This window comes from Urocitellus parryii, chromosome 6 (genome assembly GCF_045843805.1).
Source record: "Urocitellus parryii isolate mUroPar1 chromosome 6, mUroPar1.hap1, whole genome shotgun sequence".
Lineage (NCBI taxonomy): Eukaryota > Metazoa > Chordata > Mammalia > Rodentia > Sciuridae > Urocitellus > Urocitellus parryii.
In genome coordinates, this window is record NC_135536.1 from 24,110,691 (window position 1) to 24,129,447 (window position 18,757).

Here is an 18,757-nt window from a genome sequence, read left to right on the forward strand (position 1 = left end):
GTTCATGTCATGACTCAAGTATTAGTTCATGTTGTAAAAGTGATATTCAGAAGAGCTTTTTGAATATTAGGATCTCTTGAAAACAACTTTTAAGAAAGTAGCCAATTATGAACATAAAATTATCCACAAATTTAAGATATTTATCTGATATGCATAGTCCACTATTCTGCATTGAATATCACTTCTCCTGGGCATGTTTATTTGTTTGTTTCCTATGAAATTATAGCCATTTTAGGAGCGGAGTCTTTAAAAATCTTTTAACATCCTACTTCCATAATCCACAACACACAGGGACACCAGATATTAACATATATTAAGTGCTATGAATACAAATGAAAAAAAATAAAAAAAATTATCCTGAAACCATATATCAACACAAAACAAATAATTCATGACACAATAAAATAGTAACAATGCATTATCATTTCTGTAAATCTGTTAAGGACCTAATTCTTTAACTGACATAGTTGAAGTAGCAATTCCATTGATCTAATAATCTTTCCAAATAATAGGTGTATAATAAAAAGGACCTTTTCTCCATTGGGGAAAAAAAAGAAAAAGAATATTTATGAAGTTGAAAACTATTGCCACCGTGGGATGCAGGAGTTTTGAATCCAACAAACCATTCAATTACATATCTTTGAAGGTACAGAGGACTGCTAAGGTTCTTATAGCCTCTGGAAACCTACATGTTTGAAACACAGAAATAAAGTGTTAAGCCTTTCACTTTTTTTAGTCTCTATGTTAAATATATATGTGAAATCATATTAATGTGAGAAATAGGTCTAAAGATTGTAGGTTATTTATTTATCTATTTTGGTATTGAGGATTGAACCCAGTACTTTATAATTGAAATATATCCTCAGCCCATTTTATTTTGAGAAAAGGCTCTCAGTAAATGACCAAGGCTGGTCTCAAACTTGATTCTCCCACCTCAGCCTCCTACTAAGTCACTGGGATTGCAAGAATGTGCCACTACAACCAGTTTATAGGCTATTTTAAATTTAAGCTTTTTGAACATTTGTCATGTGCAAAAGCAAATGCAATGGTTTTGTATTTACCCATTGATATGTGCATGTATACTGTATAGAAAGAGAAATTTTATAAATATCTCAAAACAATGCACACTTTTGTATGTTCTCCATGAACCTTTCACCTTGTAATAAGAAGTACCTCCTAGATAATTGTAAGAAATAAATATCCATGATTTAGAATTTAGAATCAACTGACATCCCCAATAAAATGGCATTGAACACAACTTATTTTTAAAGACAAAAAAAAAAGAGAGAGAAATCAGAAAGATCTATTCTCTTGGTGGAAGAAAGATGAATTTTATCATCTGTAACATTTCAAATTAGACTAATACAATTAGACTAATCTATATTGTACAATATTTCTGAACCAACCAGGGGAGTGGACCAGATGACCCAGTATCTTCACCATTCTAATTACGAGGTTCCTTTGAATTTCACTCTTTCAGAAACCTGCTTTTATCTTTGTGGTAATGATCCAAGACATTAAAAGAAGGCTTTTGAGTGACTTGATTTGCCCACTCAAGTTCATGCTGTATCTATTGATGTACCATTGCCGTCTTGTCAAAAAGCACTTACACTCTTAGTGGGTTTAGGGTGTAATTAGGAGAAGATGAGCCAGGTGAGAGGCGAGTTTGCAATTTTCTTCGTTTTATGCTTCAATTTCTGATATTAGAGGGGGTGTTTTATTTAAATCCCATTGAAATCTTCACAAGGGTGTGGACGTCTGAATAAGTCTGGAAATTTCCCACCTAACCAAAACCCAAGGATGTGATTTGAAGATTTACTTTGGGGTATGACTCAGAAAGATACAATAAGTAGTGAAGAGATATTTAGATTTCCTCCTTTATTAACTTGTTGGATTTAAACCTCCTCTGAATAAATAAAGGCTCAAACCCTATTATTCCATTTCTAGCACAGGGAGGTCTAGAGATGGATGCTTCTTCATAAATACTTTTAGTGACCAAACTGACCAGTTTATATAAACAAAGGAAAGCAGATACTAGGACTGCTTCTTACTCTAGAGGCTGGTGGTACATCAATAGATAGAGCATGAACTTGAGTGGGCAAATCAAGTCACTCAAGGCTGGCGGTGTCAACTGGGTGTTCAGTTGCTTCTGTGCTTCCCAATGGCAGTGAGGTTTCAAAGTACACAATTATTGCCCAAATTCTTGGTCCCTTTACTCAACAATTTGCTTGTTATAAGTAGCTTCAGGGACCAGTGGGAGTAGGGGTGTTGGAACAGGAGGGATGGGGACCAGCAAGAAGCAAAAAACTCAAAGCAGGAGAGCTCAAGATACACTTATGTTGGTTGTAGTATCTGACCAGAAAAGTTGAGCAACTGTAACCTGACAGAAAGATACAGTTATATAATTGCCCATCCATAGAATGAGCTGGAATGCTGCAAAATTCAATTACATGTTAATCAGAAACTTCTATAACCACTCTCTTTCCAAGCAGACCACTAGAAAAGTGAGCTGAAACAATGATTCAGATGAATCTTTGAGAGTAAAAATAAGACTAGAGAGTTGCCCATAAAGATTTGGAAGCAGGGTTGGTTAGGATTCCCAATTAATATACTGGCATCACACCTTGCTCAGTTCTGATCAGTCCAGAACAGATCTATTCAGAGTATTTCAAAATTCCCCTTACGAATCTTACTTGGGAGTGCAAAATTCTTCTGGGTCTTGGTGGGAGAAAGTCACAAAATGAGGCAAGACTCTTAGATTTCACTTGGTTTACTTCTGTCAGGAAAGCTCAATTACTACCTGAGAACCACATTTTCTTTTCTAGGGATTGTCTTCATTTTTATCTATTCTAGAGATCTGGTACCACCCTCTCCACAAAGAAAATGTAGTAAAAAAAAAAAAATCAGCCATTCATTTTGAAAGTCTAAAAGCATTTTAGTTCTATTTCAGTTTGTACTTCACTTATATGAATTCCTATTTTGTTTGAAATAGCAACTCACAACAGTTTTATACATGTTAAAAAATGGAAGTAATAAGTATTTCTAAGCATTGGCTGTCTGAGATGATTTTAGATTTACTTTTATTTTACATTTTTGTTTATGTCAGATTTATATATTTTTTCTAACTTTCATGGATGAATAATCTTCTTCACTTTTATCATTTTATATAGGTGCATTGGGAAATTCTCAAGTTTAGACCAACAGAAAATCATTTCACCAATGTAAACATATTTTAATAAAGATTTAATTGTTTTGACAAAACATATTTTTTTCCAGTAAAATCTTAAAAAGTTACCAATAGCAAAACATTTGACATTTTCCTATTGCTGGAAAAATTAGCTTATTTACGGTTGCTGCCCTTAAGGATGCACTTTATCTTGGCATGTATTATCATGAACAGGCAGGCAATGAAATCACAAGTATCCTATAATCTCAGTACTTTTGTGCAGTTTTTAACACTTACTAAGTGTCGACTATATTTTATTCCTTTTAAAATAAAGGATTAAAGCAAAAGTGTCACCACTCTGTTTGCATTATAAGGAGTTGGTATTTTTTTTTTAATTTTGGTACTGAGAACTTTATTTTTTATTGATAATTTATTGCTGTTAATATTAATATGGGAAAAATGTGAAGAGATGCATATCCTATAACTAAAACCCAGTGTGCCTTGATTTGAATATTTATTCTTTAAACATTTATTACATCATATTTAAGATATATAACATAATGTTTCAATATACTTATCTTGATTAAATATATAAAAAGTGAAACAAAATTATTACAGTCAAGCAAAATAATATTCATTATCTCATATAGTGACCTTTCTTTTTTACCTAAAGTCTACTTTATTGGCAACTTACAAATATGTAATAATTTACAATTAACTATTGTGCTCCTATTGTATATCAGGTCTCTAGACTTAGTCATGTTTCATAATTATAACTTTGTATAAAAATAAAATACTGCATGATTTCCTTTGTATGTGGAGTCTAAATAAAAGTCACATATCTAGAAACAAACTAAAATGGTGGTTACCAGGGATAGGAAGATGTAGATCAAAAAGAGTTTTAGAAGTTTATTTTAAACATGTGCATGAGTGTGTGTACATATACACATCTATAAAAATTCTCTGGGCTCTTGTTCCTTTAATAATAGGGCATCAGAATCTGAAAACTGTAAAAGTCTGTGACAAGAAGTAGGTCGAGCCATATCTAAGGAAAGTCCCCCCCTCATCACAGCAGATCAGTGGCCAGAAATGGAGCAGAAGGTCAAACAGGAAGCTCTCCTCAGGAGGAGATATGCAACCAGTGCTGAGAAAATGAAGGCCGTTTTCCCTGGGACTTAGAAAATGGACCCATCAGGGAGGGGGTAGGAGGAAAGATAAATGCTAGGTGTCAACTGACACCTTTCTGCAGAGGGCTATAGATGATAGGCTAGGGCAGCTAAGTCAGTAGCTCATAAAAACCTAAGAATTCAAAAGAAAAGGATGCAACTTCTCTGGGGACAAAGGGAGAAAAGTATATCACAGCTTACAGTTGATAAGTAGAATTAACAGAACTGGAGAAGTAGTGTTTTCTGTTCATCATCTTCAAACTTTGCACTAAGCAAAATACTGCATAATATACAAGAAGATAGAAAGGGGTCTGCCTTTGGAATTGAGATAGCAAGGTGGTATTTGGCTGGGTTTCTTGTCTGTTTGCTATTTTTAAGAAAAGGTGAATATATTGCTGTGTTGCTTATGTATTCTTCCATTTCTCTACTCTGAATTAACCTCACTAGTGATTCTGTGTCACTCTACATCGTAATACTATTCTCAGTGTTTCTGGGGACTTAACTCATCCACTTACAGATATATTCTCTCTCTTTCCCTCCCCCTCCCTCTCCTCCTCCCCCTCTCCTCCTCCTCCCCCTCCCCCTCCCATACTAGGGATTGAACCCAGGGGCACTTTACCACTGAGAAACATCCCCATCCCTATTTATTTATTTATTCAATCATTCATTCATTTCATTTTATCTGAGACAGGATCTTGCTAGGTTGTTTAAGGCCTCAGGCAATTGCTGAGACTGGCCTTGTGATCCTCCAGCCTTGGTCTGCAGAGTTTTCTGGGATTACAGGCATGTACCACTATGCTTGGCTCATTTACAGATTATCTTGTTCCTTTCATTCTAACCAGAGACACAACAAGCCACAAGACAAAGCTCATGGATTAGTAAAGACAGAACTATAGGCTTCAAAATATCCATGATGTCAATCCGAGGTCCCTTATCTATTACTAAGTGCATCACAACCTCCTGTTTTTGCAAACCAAGTGTTATAAAAATCTGGTTGCATGTATTCAAATTCATTTATATATTGTTCATGATTGCTTTTGCTCTACAATAGCAGGGCCAGATCATTTCAGCAAAGACCTTGCAAAGCCTGATATATATATATATATATTATATGAACAGGCTTATATATTTATATATATATATATTATATTTATATACATTTATATATAAATATGCATAAGTAGTCATAAATATAATGTACAAATACAATATTTATAATTAAATATAGGTTTTCAAAACCTACAAAATTTACTATTTCCAGATCTCTTCTATAAGTCTCAAGGTCTCCTTGCCTCTATTCACATCCAGGTCATTCCTATCACTAGCTGTGTGACATGGGAGTATGTTACTTAATATCTCTGAGACTTATTTTCTATATCTCTAAAATGGGAATAAAATTTCAGTCCACATGCTCTGAGTATTCAAAAATAAGTACTATATCAGCATTATCTACTGTTAATATCACTCCCCTAAAATCATTTGTTCAAGAATAGACTTTCAGCCCTCTCTTCATCCTTCTCTCTGCCACTTGTAGGCATTTATAATGAAGACTTGAACATTGAACTCTAAGAAAAAACACATCTCTATAATGTGATTAAAATGAAAACAAATCTAGTTTAATTAAACATTGAGGCTGGCAATTGTGCATTGGGCAGAAGTACATTTCTAGTAAAAGTTTAATAAGGGGATTACAGAGTGTCGGGCATGCCCTGGGATGTGGGAAATAATAGTAAATTTGCATGTGAATTTACATCTGTCACCAAATGAATCTGAGCTGTATATATACTGCAAACTGGAGTGCTCCTAGACCAAGTCAGTTGGAAGGGTAGAGTAAGGAAGAATTGGGGTTTGGGGACAAACAAACTTTTGTGGAATACCAGATCTGACACTTGCTGGAGTGGTGACAGCAGCAAATGTGCTCAACTTCTCTGACCCTCAGTTTACTCATCTGTCTGGGGAAACTGCACTAAGTGAAACCATGAATGACAGATGTGTTTATTATATTAAATGTGGTGATGGTAACATGGGTGTATGCATATTCCTGCACTCATCAGTTTGTATACATTAAATAGGTACAGAGGTTTTTGACTTATTCATTGTACCTCAATAAGTCAAAAATTAAAAACAACAACAAAACACTAGCTCATTAGTTCTTTCAGTGTGAAAAGTGTGGATTGTCTTGTTACAGTTTATATGTGTGTATGCCTAAGAACGGGAACAGAATTCATTAATATTGTTCAGACAACCCAAGGTCACAGTCTAAATTCCATCCTGTGCTCACCACTCTCTTGTTCCCAGGCACCATCAGGCACTTTTGTGTGACTTCCATTGAACCCAGATCTCACCCCAATAATAGCACCTTTTTTTTTCACTATATGGAATTGCAAGAATAAGATAGTTTGGTGCATAGGAGCCTGGGTTTACCTTCCAAGACACTCAGCTTGACTTCATGGTCTTCATGGACTGGCTCTTGATCCTGGGAGAGTTAACTAATCTTATAAGCCTCCACATCCCTATTTGTAAGGTAATGACAAAAGTAGTATCTACCCCTTAGGGTTATCATGAAGACTTAACACAAAACTCAGGACAGCTACTGACATTTAATAACTGATAAATAAAATTTAGGTATTGAAATTAGCCCTGCTTTTGTAATTATATTTATCTTCTATGACAACAGAAGATTCTTGAAGGCAGGAATTGACAGTATTTCTCACCAAATACACATCACCTAGCACAGATCCACATGTAAACTAGATATTGAATAAATATGTGTTGAACAGTGAATGAATGAGTGTATGATGTATAATGAATGAGATAGCTCTACCCAAAACCACCCCATTGATAAGGATAGGAAACTAGAAACATTTTTTTTTTACATTAAAGGTAACACAGTTAGGGGGAATATTTTTGCATCATGCTTTTGCTGTTTGAAAGTGAAGTATAAATTTTTATAGCACATTATTGACTCATTTCTATAGTTTGGTTTAAGCTTCACCATTTTCTACCTGTATCTCTAACTTTAAGACTTCTTATGCAATACTGTATTTGTTATTTGGCAAATTTCATCATCCAGGCCAACACAGAGCATCATGGAATCCTAGAAGGCTGTAAAATACTGTATGAAAAACAAATGCATCTCCTACAGCAAACTGTAAATATTATGAAGAATCCAATTCAATCCACATTAACTCCAGGCACTGAAGGTTAAATGTGCCTCTTTGTCCTTGACTCATTCCCTCCTTCCTCTTCTGACCTTCTTTCCCCTCTCTTGATCCTGCTGGGGTATTGACAGGGATTTTAGAGGAGTGGAAGGTCTTTATCTCTCTGAGAGGAGCTGCAATATGATTACAATCGATTGAGTGATTTACAGTATAGAGCACCATTCATTACCTTCTCTGCTTTATGGAATTATAAATGACATACTGTATGTGAATATATATAATTATTATTGGATATTTATGTGGCACTTTTATCTAAGAAACTCAATGTTCTTTTTAGATTGTAAATAACTAGAGGGATCCTGAAACCTTGTGCAAAGCTTCATGGAGGAGAATAAAACTTGAAAACTTTTCCTATAAATAAAACTGTGCTCTTAAACTGTATTGGGACACTTGGTATTTAGTCAACTCTGGGCCACAGAAAAAAAAATAGTAAAGGGTAATCATTTGATGGTTGGGATAACCATAGTTTCATAATTAAAGACAAACTCTACAGACCAGAATTTTTACTTACTACTTAAACTAGAGCTTCCCTGTGACAATAGGGTGAACAAAACTTATAATTCACTAGCACAGCTTTAGAAGTATGTAATATTTTATGATTGTTCGAATTCAGAAGAGTCTGTGTTATTACAGATGGCTCACATAGAGTGAGATGTTATTAATATTTTTATGTCACACTATTTCAAATGAGTGTAATTTTAAAATTGCATAGAGTGTGACTACACTGCATTTCTAATCTTGAACATATTATTCCAAGAAGGTGATTTAATGAAATCTATGCATTACAGATGGAAATTAAGAAATTCTTTTTCTTTCATTTCTAGCTAAGTAGTACCTGGAAGTGGCCCTCAAATTTCTCATTACTCATTTCACTGAGTCCCTAGACTATAATATTTATAATATTTAGCTTGTGGCTAAATAAATACCATGTGCCTTTCAATTTGTAAAAGTCTACCTTCCCCTCTAAATCCCAAGGTAATCTACTAAAAAATGTAGAGAACATAAACCAGGACCCAGGAGAAGGTGTGTATCATAAAAAGTCCTACAGAAGTTTGCAGCAAAATTATTCTTTTGCTTAGCAACCCATTGAGCCAAAAGCACTGCCCTGGTCACAAATAAATTATAGATAAATAATGTCTGTAGTTATTATAATTGCTATCATGCTATCTAATGTAAATCTTCATTATTGTAAAGCCCCTATGTGTGTGCTATTTAATTCCTTTATATATAATCTTGAGTTGTGTATTAGCTTAATATCTTACGGGAAGTTTCATGTGCCCAGTGTTCATAAATTCACTCTCCTTCTATCCCAAGTGTTCTTTTCAACCATAGGGTGGTTTTATTTATATATAAATACCAGTATTCTATATAACACACACACACACACACACACACACTTCTTTTTCTAGCCAGTCTTTTTATCTTCAGGGTGATTGTGTTTAATTTCAGCATTAGCCAGAAGCCCAGAGTTTGCCTTGAAATGCTTATCAGCTTCTAAGGGACATTTACAGGAAAAGTAAAGCTCTAGGTTTGATAGTGGTAATTGTATTTAACTTGTAAGACACAAGGCTATTTATCTTGTGGCTGAGAATTCGCAGAAGAGAAAGGAGTTTTGCCTGATAAAACAAAAATTAAAGAAAAAAAATTGCTAAGCACCCTCTCTCCACTTTCAATCCCCCAAGCAGGAACATTAAACAGTAAAATGAACTTTCATTTAATAAAGCTCTTCCTGTCTGCTTAGATATGGTGCTAGGAGGCATAATGGGATCATGAAAGGAAAGACACCACCCAAACCCCAAAATGGCTCACCCATGATATGGATAAACACAAATGTCTGTGAATACCCAGGGAATTGCTAACTTTTAATTTGGGGTAAAAAATTAGACATTTAGTCTGAGAGAAAAATTGTAGGGTTTAAATTTAGAGAAAAAATTCTAAATTGCCAAGACTTTAGTTATAGCCAGAATTTTGGGAATATGCCCCTGTCTCAAGGTATCGGAAAAAAAAAAAATCTAAGGACACAATTAAAATCTAGGGCTCTCAAGTCAGGTGGTCTTAGGTTGTGGCAAACTAATCCTAAATCAGGCTCAGCCTAAACTTTTTTTTAATAAAACCAACCTCGAGCTTAAGGATATTTCCAAGGCCACATAGGATGTTGTCCATAAAATGAGAGTGTTTGGAAATGCTCAAAAAATGGTGGCCATACCTGCTTGGGTGAGTTTGGCTGAGAGGAGGTGGGTATCTTTATCTGCCACTTTTGGGACTTCTGGGGTAAAGTGTTCATTCAATGCACATGTTCCTCATTTTAGAATCCTTTCTATGATTCTGGAATTGTGGAGGAAGGATGATGGGAGATGGGAGCTCTCTTTTTGTCTTGCATTCTCCCCTTCCAGGAGGAAACCTCGGTGTAGAAAATCTTTTCAAGAGAAAAGTGAGTCCAAAATGTATCCAGGTGACAAATCATCCCGATAAAATACCTGCCAAGTCTGATTATCATTTATGTAATGCTCTATGGTATTCAAAGAGCTGTCTGCCTTCTGAGGTAGACCTATGATCCTAATCCCCATTTTATAGATAAAATAACAGGTCTTTGAGGGTCAAGCCTGCTGATGGATTTCTGCCATAGCTATGTTGTCAGAGCATACAAATATAGCTTACAAAAGGATAGATTGTCACTTCTATTTAGGAAATATATCTCCAGCCAGTACTTAGAAAAAAAAATCTTTTCCTATATTAAATGTCAATCTAAGTCTTCACTTGTTTTTAATAAGACAAAATGCAAGACATGACCATAGAGACTGAAGAATAGAGAAACTTCTCAACAATAGGAACTTATTGAAGTCAGTAAGTGACAGGGCAAAGTTATTATCCATAAGGTTGTATAATAACAAAACTCATTATATGAATGCATGAGGGCAAATTCTAATAAATATATCAATGATATAAGTAAAGAATTTATTTGATAGAAAACAGGTAAAAGAAAATAAAAGATGCCATATTCTAGTCCTATACTGTTCAATAAGAGCCACCATAGTATTGCTGAGTATCTAATGAGAAAGTGCATTGAAAGTCTTCTGTGCTTAGGGCCTAATTATTGCAAAATAAAACACCAAAAAGAACAACAACAACAACAAATTCAGAGCCTCAGTAACATCAGCACATTGCAAATGCTCAGTAGCTACATATGGTTAGTGGCTACTATTGTGAACAGCACCAATAGTCAGTCTGAAAGAAGGAAAACAAGATATATTTAACTTTCTAAATATTAGTGATTCTCAAACCTAGATGCATAAAGAATCACTCTGGGAGCTCTTTGAAAACCAATGCCTAGGCCTGTGCTTCCAAAATTTTGTGTGTATATGTAGCACCTGGGGATCTTGTTAAAATGCAGATTCTGATTAGTAGTTAGAAGTGTCCCCTGAGAGTTTGCGTTTTTGAAGCCTCCCAGGGAATTCTGTGCTGCTCATCTATGGACCACACCCCAGGCCCCTTAAATTGGAACCTGAGCACTGGAAGTTATTAAGGTTTCCAGGGGATTCTCATTTGCAGCCAGGTTGAAGAGCATTGCTTAACATATATATTTTATAATTTTTCACCAATTTTTTTTAACTGTAGTATGTGGAAGTCCCTTGAAAAAAGAAACTCACTTATTTGTGAATCCTAATTCATTTCTGATAGAATGTAAAGAATGACTGTTTTGCAGTACAACTATTCAGAATGCATTCGTTTGATTGATTCATTGATATACTTTGTGACTGAATGTTTGAGGAACTTATTTCTAAGATGGTTTTAAAGTGTTCCTAGGAATGTTCAAACACATTCATTAAGGGAGCCTTTCTCTAGTTGCTGCTATATCTTTGCTTTCTTGAACCTGGGTTCAAACGTGCCTTTTCCTCTTGATTGTATTGTTACTTCTTATTCTCTTTGCAGGCTCCACTATCTATTTTTCCCCCTGTTGAACTGAAAGCTACACTAGTGCTGAACGGATGAATGAGCAGGTATATAGGCTTGTTTTAATGCAAGCTTCAAATCTGGCAATGCCTCAAATGCTTGTTGGCAAAGATGGAAAATCTCCTGGTTAGGAATTAATGAAAACCTAAGGGCTGAGAAATTTTAGTATCATGTCAAGTACAGAGACTTGCTTTTAATCCTTCAAAGTCTCAGTAATCTAGGATGAGATGAAATATGGGCAAAGAAAAAAAAAAGAGGTTCTTTTGTCTCCAAGAGTGTGTTCTAGACTTTGAAAGGATGATAAAAATTTGAAATAAAGTACTTGGGAGTACTTTCATTAATTGAGTGGTTCTCATCTAATAGTGATTTTTGCCTCTACTAAAAGTCACGTGATATCTGTAGATATATAGTACTGGCATCTAACAGGTGAATGCCAGGAATACTGATAAATACCCTACAATATATAGAACAATCCCCCATCCCATCCCTGCCAAATACTCAGCACAGAATTGTCCAGCCCAAAATGTCAATAATACTAAGTTTAAGAAATCCTACAAATTAAACCAGTCCAGACATTGATTTCTGTTTGAAAATATTCTTGAGGGGGGAAAAAAAAGTGCTGTAAACAAGAAAATAATGACTTAGAAACAGAAATGGGACAGAGAGTTTGAAGTGCTGCAGGGTGGGGATCAGAACAAGAATCTTGGCTTTGCCCCTTAAATTATGTGATACTGGGCTGGGGATGTGGCTCAAGCGGTAGTGCACTCGCCTGGCATGCGTGCTGCCTGGGTTCGATCCTCAGCACCACATACCAACAAAGATGTTGTGTCCACCGAGAACTAAAAAATAAATATTAAAAATTCTCTCTCTCTCTCTCTCTCCTCTCTCACTCTCTCTTTAAAAAAAAAATTATGTGATACTGGGCAATTCATTGAGCTTCTCAGAGACTGCTATGGTTTGGGTGAGTCACTCAAATGTCCATGTGTTAGAGGGTTGGTCCCCAGGGCCATGCTCTTGGAAAGTATTGTGGGTTATTAGGAGGCAGATCTTATGGGAGGTTATGGGAGGCCCTTAGGTCACTGGGGTTGTATCCTCAAAGGGGACTGGGGAACACTCATCTCTTCTTCCTTTCTGCTTCCTGGCTAACGTGGAAGACTTTCTGACTAATGAAGTGAGCAGTTTGCTCCACCATACACTCCTGCCACCATGTGCTGCCCTCACTGGAAGCTCAAAGCAAATAGAACCTTCAGTCTTAGATTGGAGCCCCACAAAATTGAGCCAAAATAAACTTTTCATTTTTATCAGTTAATTGCTACAGGTATAACTTAATTGCTTCAGGTATTGTTTGTAACCTCCAGAACTGTGAGCCAAAATAAACCTTCTCTCTTTATTAGTTAATTGCCTCAGGTATCCTGTGATAAAGACAGGGAAGTAATACACTGTTGAAGAGAAATTCAGTCAAGGTGACTTCAACCGAGTTGGTATACAATAACAAGGGAAAATCAGGCTTTGCTCTCCTTAGCATCTCCTAATATGGGAAGATGGAAGTTCCACATGCTGAGATGCTTATCAGTCCTCAACTCCTAGGAAGCTTGGCTCTGACCTGAAAAGCCCTTATTGCACCATGCTCAGGGTTCTCACAGCCCTGGCAGCATAACCTGCCACCTGCTCACAGCAGAGAAAGGATCTTGAACAATCCCAGTCAGCTCAGCCTCCCAGGGGGCCCAGAGCTGTGGCTAAAATTAATTCCTCATGTTCAACTCACCTTTCACCTCCCCTCCCTTGTCCTCACCATGGCATTGTATAGAGACAGCAATCAGAGGCTTTATAAGGAACATTTGTCAGTGCCTGGACGATAGCTCTGGGCTGTTTCTTCTTTTATTTCCTCTCCTGTTCCTTAGTCTTTCTATTTTCAGGTTCAAAGAAAGAAGTTGCTTTTGAGTTCTATCTCCCAGAATTAAGTGATATAAGATTCCAATTGCTATAGAACTATTTCCATTTTGGATCCTGACTGATTCAAAAAGTGCCAGTGCTACAAGCCCTGTGCCCAGCTGGGTTCTAAATATTTCACAGTGGGATGTTTCAGTAGAACCACATAAAATCCTATAAATGCCCATGAGAAGATCTGAGAGTTGACCCATTCATCCTGGTGCACGGTTGACACATTCAGCCCTGGTGAGTAAGAACAGTTCCCTTCAAAACGAGACAACTTAACTGAATATTTTGTAGGAGCTACTCCATATCTCTTTACCATTTAAACATTAGCAATAGATGAGTAGCAAGACAGAGCTACTCTTTATAGCTCCTAATGGTTTACTATTATCAATAAAACAATGGTTTGGAAAAAAGAAGATATATCTTTTTTTTCAGAATATGTATCAAGATTGCCTATATAAGTTGGTGGCTTTATACTTTGATGTCCAGATACAGAGGCCATTTTTGTCTCAGAATTTAAAGCCAACAAATTAAACTTTTCCAGATTATTTTAATGGTACTCTAAGTTTAGTTAAGTAGATCCTTTCAATCAGACAGGGAAGAAGGCAGGAGAGAAAATAAGCTAAGACCCTAATGGTGAGCCATTCCCAGGAAGTCTTGGCAAAATAGAACATAAAACTCAAAAGTTTTTTTGCACTCAACCTAGCATAGGGTTACTACTTTTCATGAGAGGCAACAAAATCAAGAATGGCTCCAGGACAGCCTAGAATCAGTGGAGTCCAAAGAACTTTTTTTTTTCTTAAATGAGAATTTTCTATTCCACATCTCATAACAGCCACTTTTTTTGTGGTCACTGGAAATTTACCTTTGAAATACAACACTTTGAAATAAAGAGAAATGAATTTAAGATGTCACAAGAAGAAAGATGCTCATTTCTACACCCTGCAATTTGCAATGAAAGCAATAGTGAAAATTTTGCCGAATTGGGAATGGAATCTGGTCTTGTTCTGTCCCTCATTTACTATGTGATCTCAGGAAAGGATTATCATCTCCCTGTCTCTGTTTTGAAATGGAGAATAAAAATATCAACTTTACTCAACTTAGAGACCATAAGAGTCAAAGTGATATAATATGCCTAAGCATATATGTCATAATTTAAAATGCCACCACGATGCTTGGTAGTTTTCATGGCTAACATTGAGTACTGACTTAATTGCCCAGTATTTTGTTGAGCAGTTCACAAGTGCCCATCTCAATTAATCTTAACTTTAACTCCGAAGAGAATTCTCATTTCCCCATTTTCCAGATGCAGAATCAGAGGTTCAGGTAGATTCAATAACTTATGTAAGGCTCAGAACTAGATCACCAAATAAGAATAAGCACTTAGAGAACTAACAAAATAGAAAGACACATAAAAGGGACTCTCAGAAGAAAGAATCTGATATATTCTTAAATTTTTGTAGCAATTCAGAGAAGAATCATCAAGACTCTTAGAAACTCTTACACTCATGGTTTAGTGTTGCATTTTGCATCTATGTCGGGGAGAGGCACCAAATATTTCAGTGTTTAGGGTATTTCAAGGTCTTAATCCTACCGCCTAGACACATCTGATGAAGCCAAGTTCCCAGGGCGTCAGTTGACTCCAAGGCCCACACTTATAACTGCCATACTCTCCCCTGTCCTAAAATAATGACATATAGGTTATTACTAAATAACAGTTACAATGATAATAATAGTTTTCAGGAGAAAGCAATGCCATCAAAGAAAGGTTTTACTCCGCTTTGAAAACATACAGGAAGCAACCCATAATTTGGAACTAAAGACACAAAGAGAGGTGCACGGCAAGGGTCACTGGTTTCCTTACCTATCTCTGGCTTTAAAATGACCATTAAACAGCCTTCTCATTGCTGGCAGCAAACTGGTGGATTCTCTATTGGCTCAGGGCAAGTGTTTAACATCAATTTAGAAATCTTTGAAATTCCTAATGGAAACAAAACAAACCCTCCAGCAGCAATTTTAAGGCCAATGATAATATACATGGAGAGAGAGATTGATTTTTCCTATGAGCAAATGAACAGCTTTTAAGAGCTCAGGCTATTTTGGTTTCTCTCACCGACCCCCACCAATTTCCCCAGGGTTTAAGCAAGAAGCATTTAAAAATCAAGTCTATTAATGTCCAGTGAATTTGGATGATGATAAGAATCCATGGTAACTGCGAACACCTCTGGCTTGCTCTAAGTGTTCAAAGATAACCTTATGAGGTCTTTGGGGTGCCTTAGTCTAAGCATTGCTAACAGGCCCCCAGTGATGACTGAGCTGACAACTTTTTTGAAAACTAAGATAGCAGATGAATGGGTAGCATGGACATTTTGCTCCAATCCCTTGGGAACCCTGGCTCTTCTAATTCTTAAACCACATAGAGGGAGACTCTGTATATTAGGGAACAACCTAACAACACAGATACTTCTGATTGGCTTTTAATAAAAATTAATGATGATTCAGGCATAAAAACACCATCATGGATTTCAAGCCATCCAAACGTCTTGGGCTATGAGAGTAGATGTATTTACTCTGAGTATTTGTCTCAAATCTGATAATTATTAGTTAGCTAGCTCTTAGACTTCTAGAAATGTGCTTCTAGGGTCTTTGTTGATGTGCCTATCTCAGTGCATAGGGAGCATAAGAGGAAAACAGGAATTGAGGGGATTCAAAGTGCAGGATAGAGAGGTAGACATGGTGTGGGGAGCACACCATTCTTACCTCTACCTGGTAACAATGCAACTGTGAAGTTAAGGGCCCTTGCACCTTTATGACCAGGGCTCAGGGCTCTTCCTAGGAAAAGTGAGAGATGAGAGGAAAAGCTAAGGGATTATTTGGATGATCCCTTTAAAGGAGGCAACCTTTTCTCCCATTGCCCTTGATTCAGCCATCTGGCTCTGGGAGTTTGTTGCCGGATGCTCCTTGACTGTAAAATTTAAATGGATGATTAACCCCTCTCTCTCCCACATCAGCCTGCTTGCTATTAAAATGACTACCAGGACCAATCTCTGAAAATCAAGGCAGGCTGAGTACAAGTGAGAAAAATACAACCGCCAAAGTCAGCCAAATAATGCAATTCCACCCGTGCTTTTTCTCTCCCTGTCCCCCTACCTTAATGTACATGCACTACAGTTTAGTAAACCTTTTGTTTTCTTCTGCCACCTCGGGCCATCTGCACCTTTAATCATACTTGAGTAAATGGTGCCACAAACTTCAGATCTCAAGTTGATTACCTTGTAATGATCCAGGATAGCTCACAATAGAGACAGGGTCCCTTTCCTGCACTGCTATCATTTGTAGCTACCTGGAAAAACTATAGTAATTGTTCTTTGTATGAACCAGTCAGACAGTATTGGTTAAATTGGGCAAAAAAAATAAATGTGCAGTGCATAGTTAGTAAGTCTCCAGAAGTTCCCTATACGGAGCGAGTCCTATAAGAAATCACTTATCTTCTCAATGTAGAAAGCATGAACATGTGTTTCTCTCAGTGTTTCGTGATTGGTAACAGTCATGAGAAAAATTGCCTTGTTAATGGGAGCATGAAAGAGAAGATGGCTATTGAGAGCAAAACTGGTACCTGTAGGATAGTGTTCATTCACTGGCCAGTTGTCCACCTGGAGGGTGGCATTGCCTCCATTCCTGGTGAAGCGCACCACGTGGTATTTGCCATCATTGACTGGGGTCCTCTCCTCTTTGATGGAGATGTCAACTGTGCCAATATTGAAAACAACACCAATTTTTCCCTGTTCCTGTAATTTAAAAAAGAAAGGAAAATAGACATAGTTATCACTGACCACAAACTTTTCTCCCTTAAAGTTGATCCTCCAACTAGCAATAAACCTGTAGGTGCCTCAAGGGAGCTGTCAGTGTGAAGTTAATAATAGTATCCTATATTTCTCCATGGGCTTTCATCCTGAACATAAAAACCAATGGTATAAAGCCACCCAAATTGCTCTCACAGGCTGCACTGCACAGGTTACATCATCCATTGCCCTCAACGGATATCAAGGCTGAAACCACAGAGTTACCTAACAATGAGGAAGTGACATTGCAAAGTTCATTTCTGCAAGATGGATTAGGTCTGTTTTTCTAAAAGAGGCTAATACAACACTGGGTCTTAAATCATTTCACCATTCCAATTTGGATGAAAAAGGAAATATGAGCCTGCCTGCACGTTTTGAGGCAATTGAGGCCAAGGGGAAAGGTATAGAATGGTTCAGAGCCAATGGCAGAGCAATTGGCATTATAGACCAAATCCCAGTGATACTTTCTACAGATCCAAACCACATTTAAATTGATGTTTTCAGGAAAGGATAGTGAAACTGAGCCAGGGTTTTCAGAATGAAATGGCTGCCACTCTTCCTACACTGGTAGCCCTATTCCTCAACTTAATCCAAAGACAGATGTAATAGTCAGTGTTGTAGATTATGTTACACAGCAGAAGAATATGTCAGTGGTTGCAAAAGACTTGTGAGAGGGCAAATTTCAATGAATGTGAGAAGAGTGACATTGTGACAATGAAAATGATTACGGAGATGGTGATAGTAGTGGTGATGAGGATATTTCCTCGAAAATGCCAGAAAAAAACAAACCACAAATAATAATGCTATTAAAACTTTTCCTCTAGTAATTGGTTATGACTAAGAATTGGAATTAGTATTTCACAATGTAACAAAACGAAAGTGACCTCGGGGATCCTGTACATTCAGTTTTTTCAACTTCTTAGGGTGCCATTGCAGCATAGTAAAGTAGAGGAAGGATGGGGCAAGAGAGAAGGAAAGAATCCTCCTATATTTCTCTAGTTGTCTGACTTATTGGCAATACATTGGACATACAAAAATAATAAAATTCAGCTGCAATTTTGATGTTCTACAAGAATGGGTCACAGTATTTGTTCACTAGCTTTTGTTTTCTCTATTTGTTCAATTAGAAGAAGAGATTGAAAAAGAAGCAAGTGAATGTGGTTAAAGAAGTATAGAATCCATATTAACTAAGTTCTAGGAAAGATATCACTGAATTCTAGATTTAGTAATTCATTCTTTCAATACATAAATCAATCTTTATTAAGCATCTACTATACTGAAGTCAATAAATTAAGACTTCTTGTGAGATGGGCATTGGTTTCCACATTGTTTGATAGATTTCACTTGTTTTCCCAAAACATAGGTGTCTTCAACTTGCCATTTGTCCTTTAGTATGCAAATACATCTTGTATTCAATTGAAAGAATGAACAAGTACCCAAAGTCTTGATCTTAGAAGATAGGAATACAGACCAGTC

The 18,757-nt window shown here is 36.6% G+C and overlaps 1 protein-coding gene across 16 annotated transcripts in view; it reads right to left on the reverse strand.

Annotated features, from left to right (window-relative positions):
- Window positions 1-18,757, reverse strand: part of Nrxn3 (neurexin 3) — a 1,484,695-nt gene that overhangs the window by 159,317 nt on the left and 1,306,621 nt on the right. For all 16 annotated transcript variants that reach the window (XM_077800321.1, XM_077800320.1, XM_077800323.1 and 13 more), the window contains one exon: window positions 17,056-17,227. In XM_077800321.1, coding sequence (XP_077656447.1) covers window positions 17,056-17,227 — 172 coding nt within the window. The remainder of the gene's footprint in view (window positions 1-17,055; window positions 17,228-18,757) is intronic.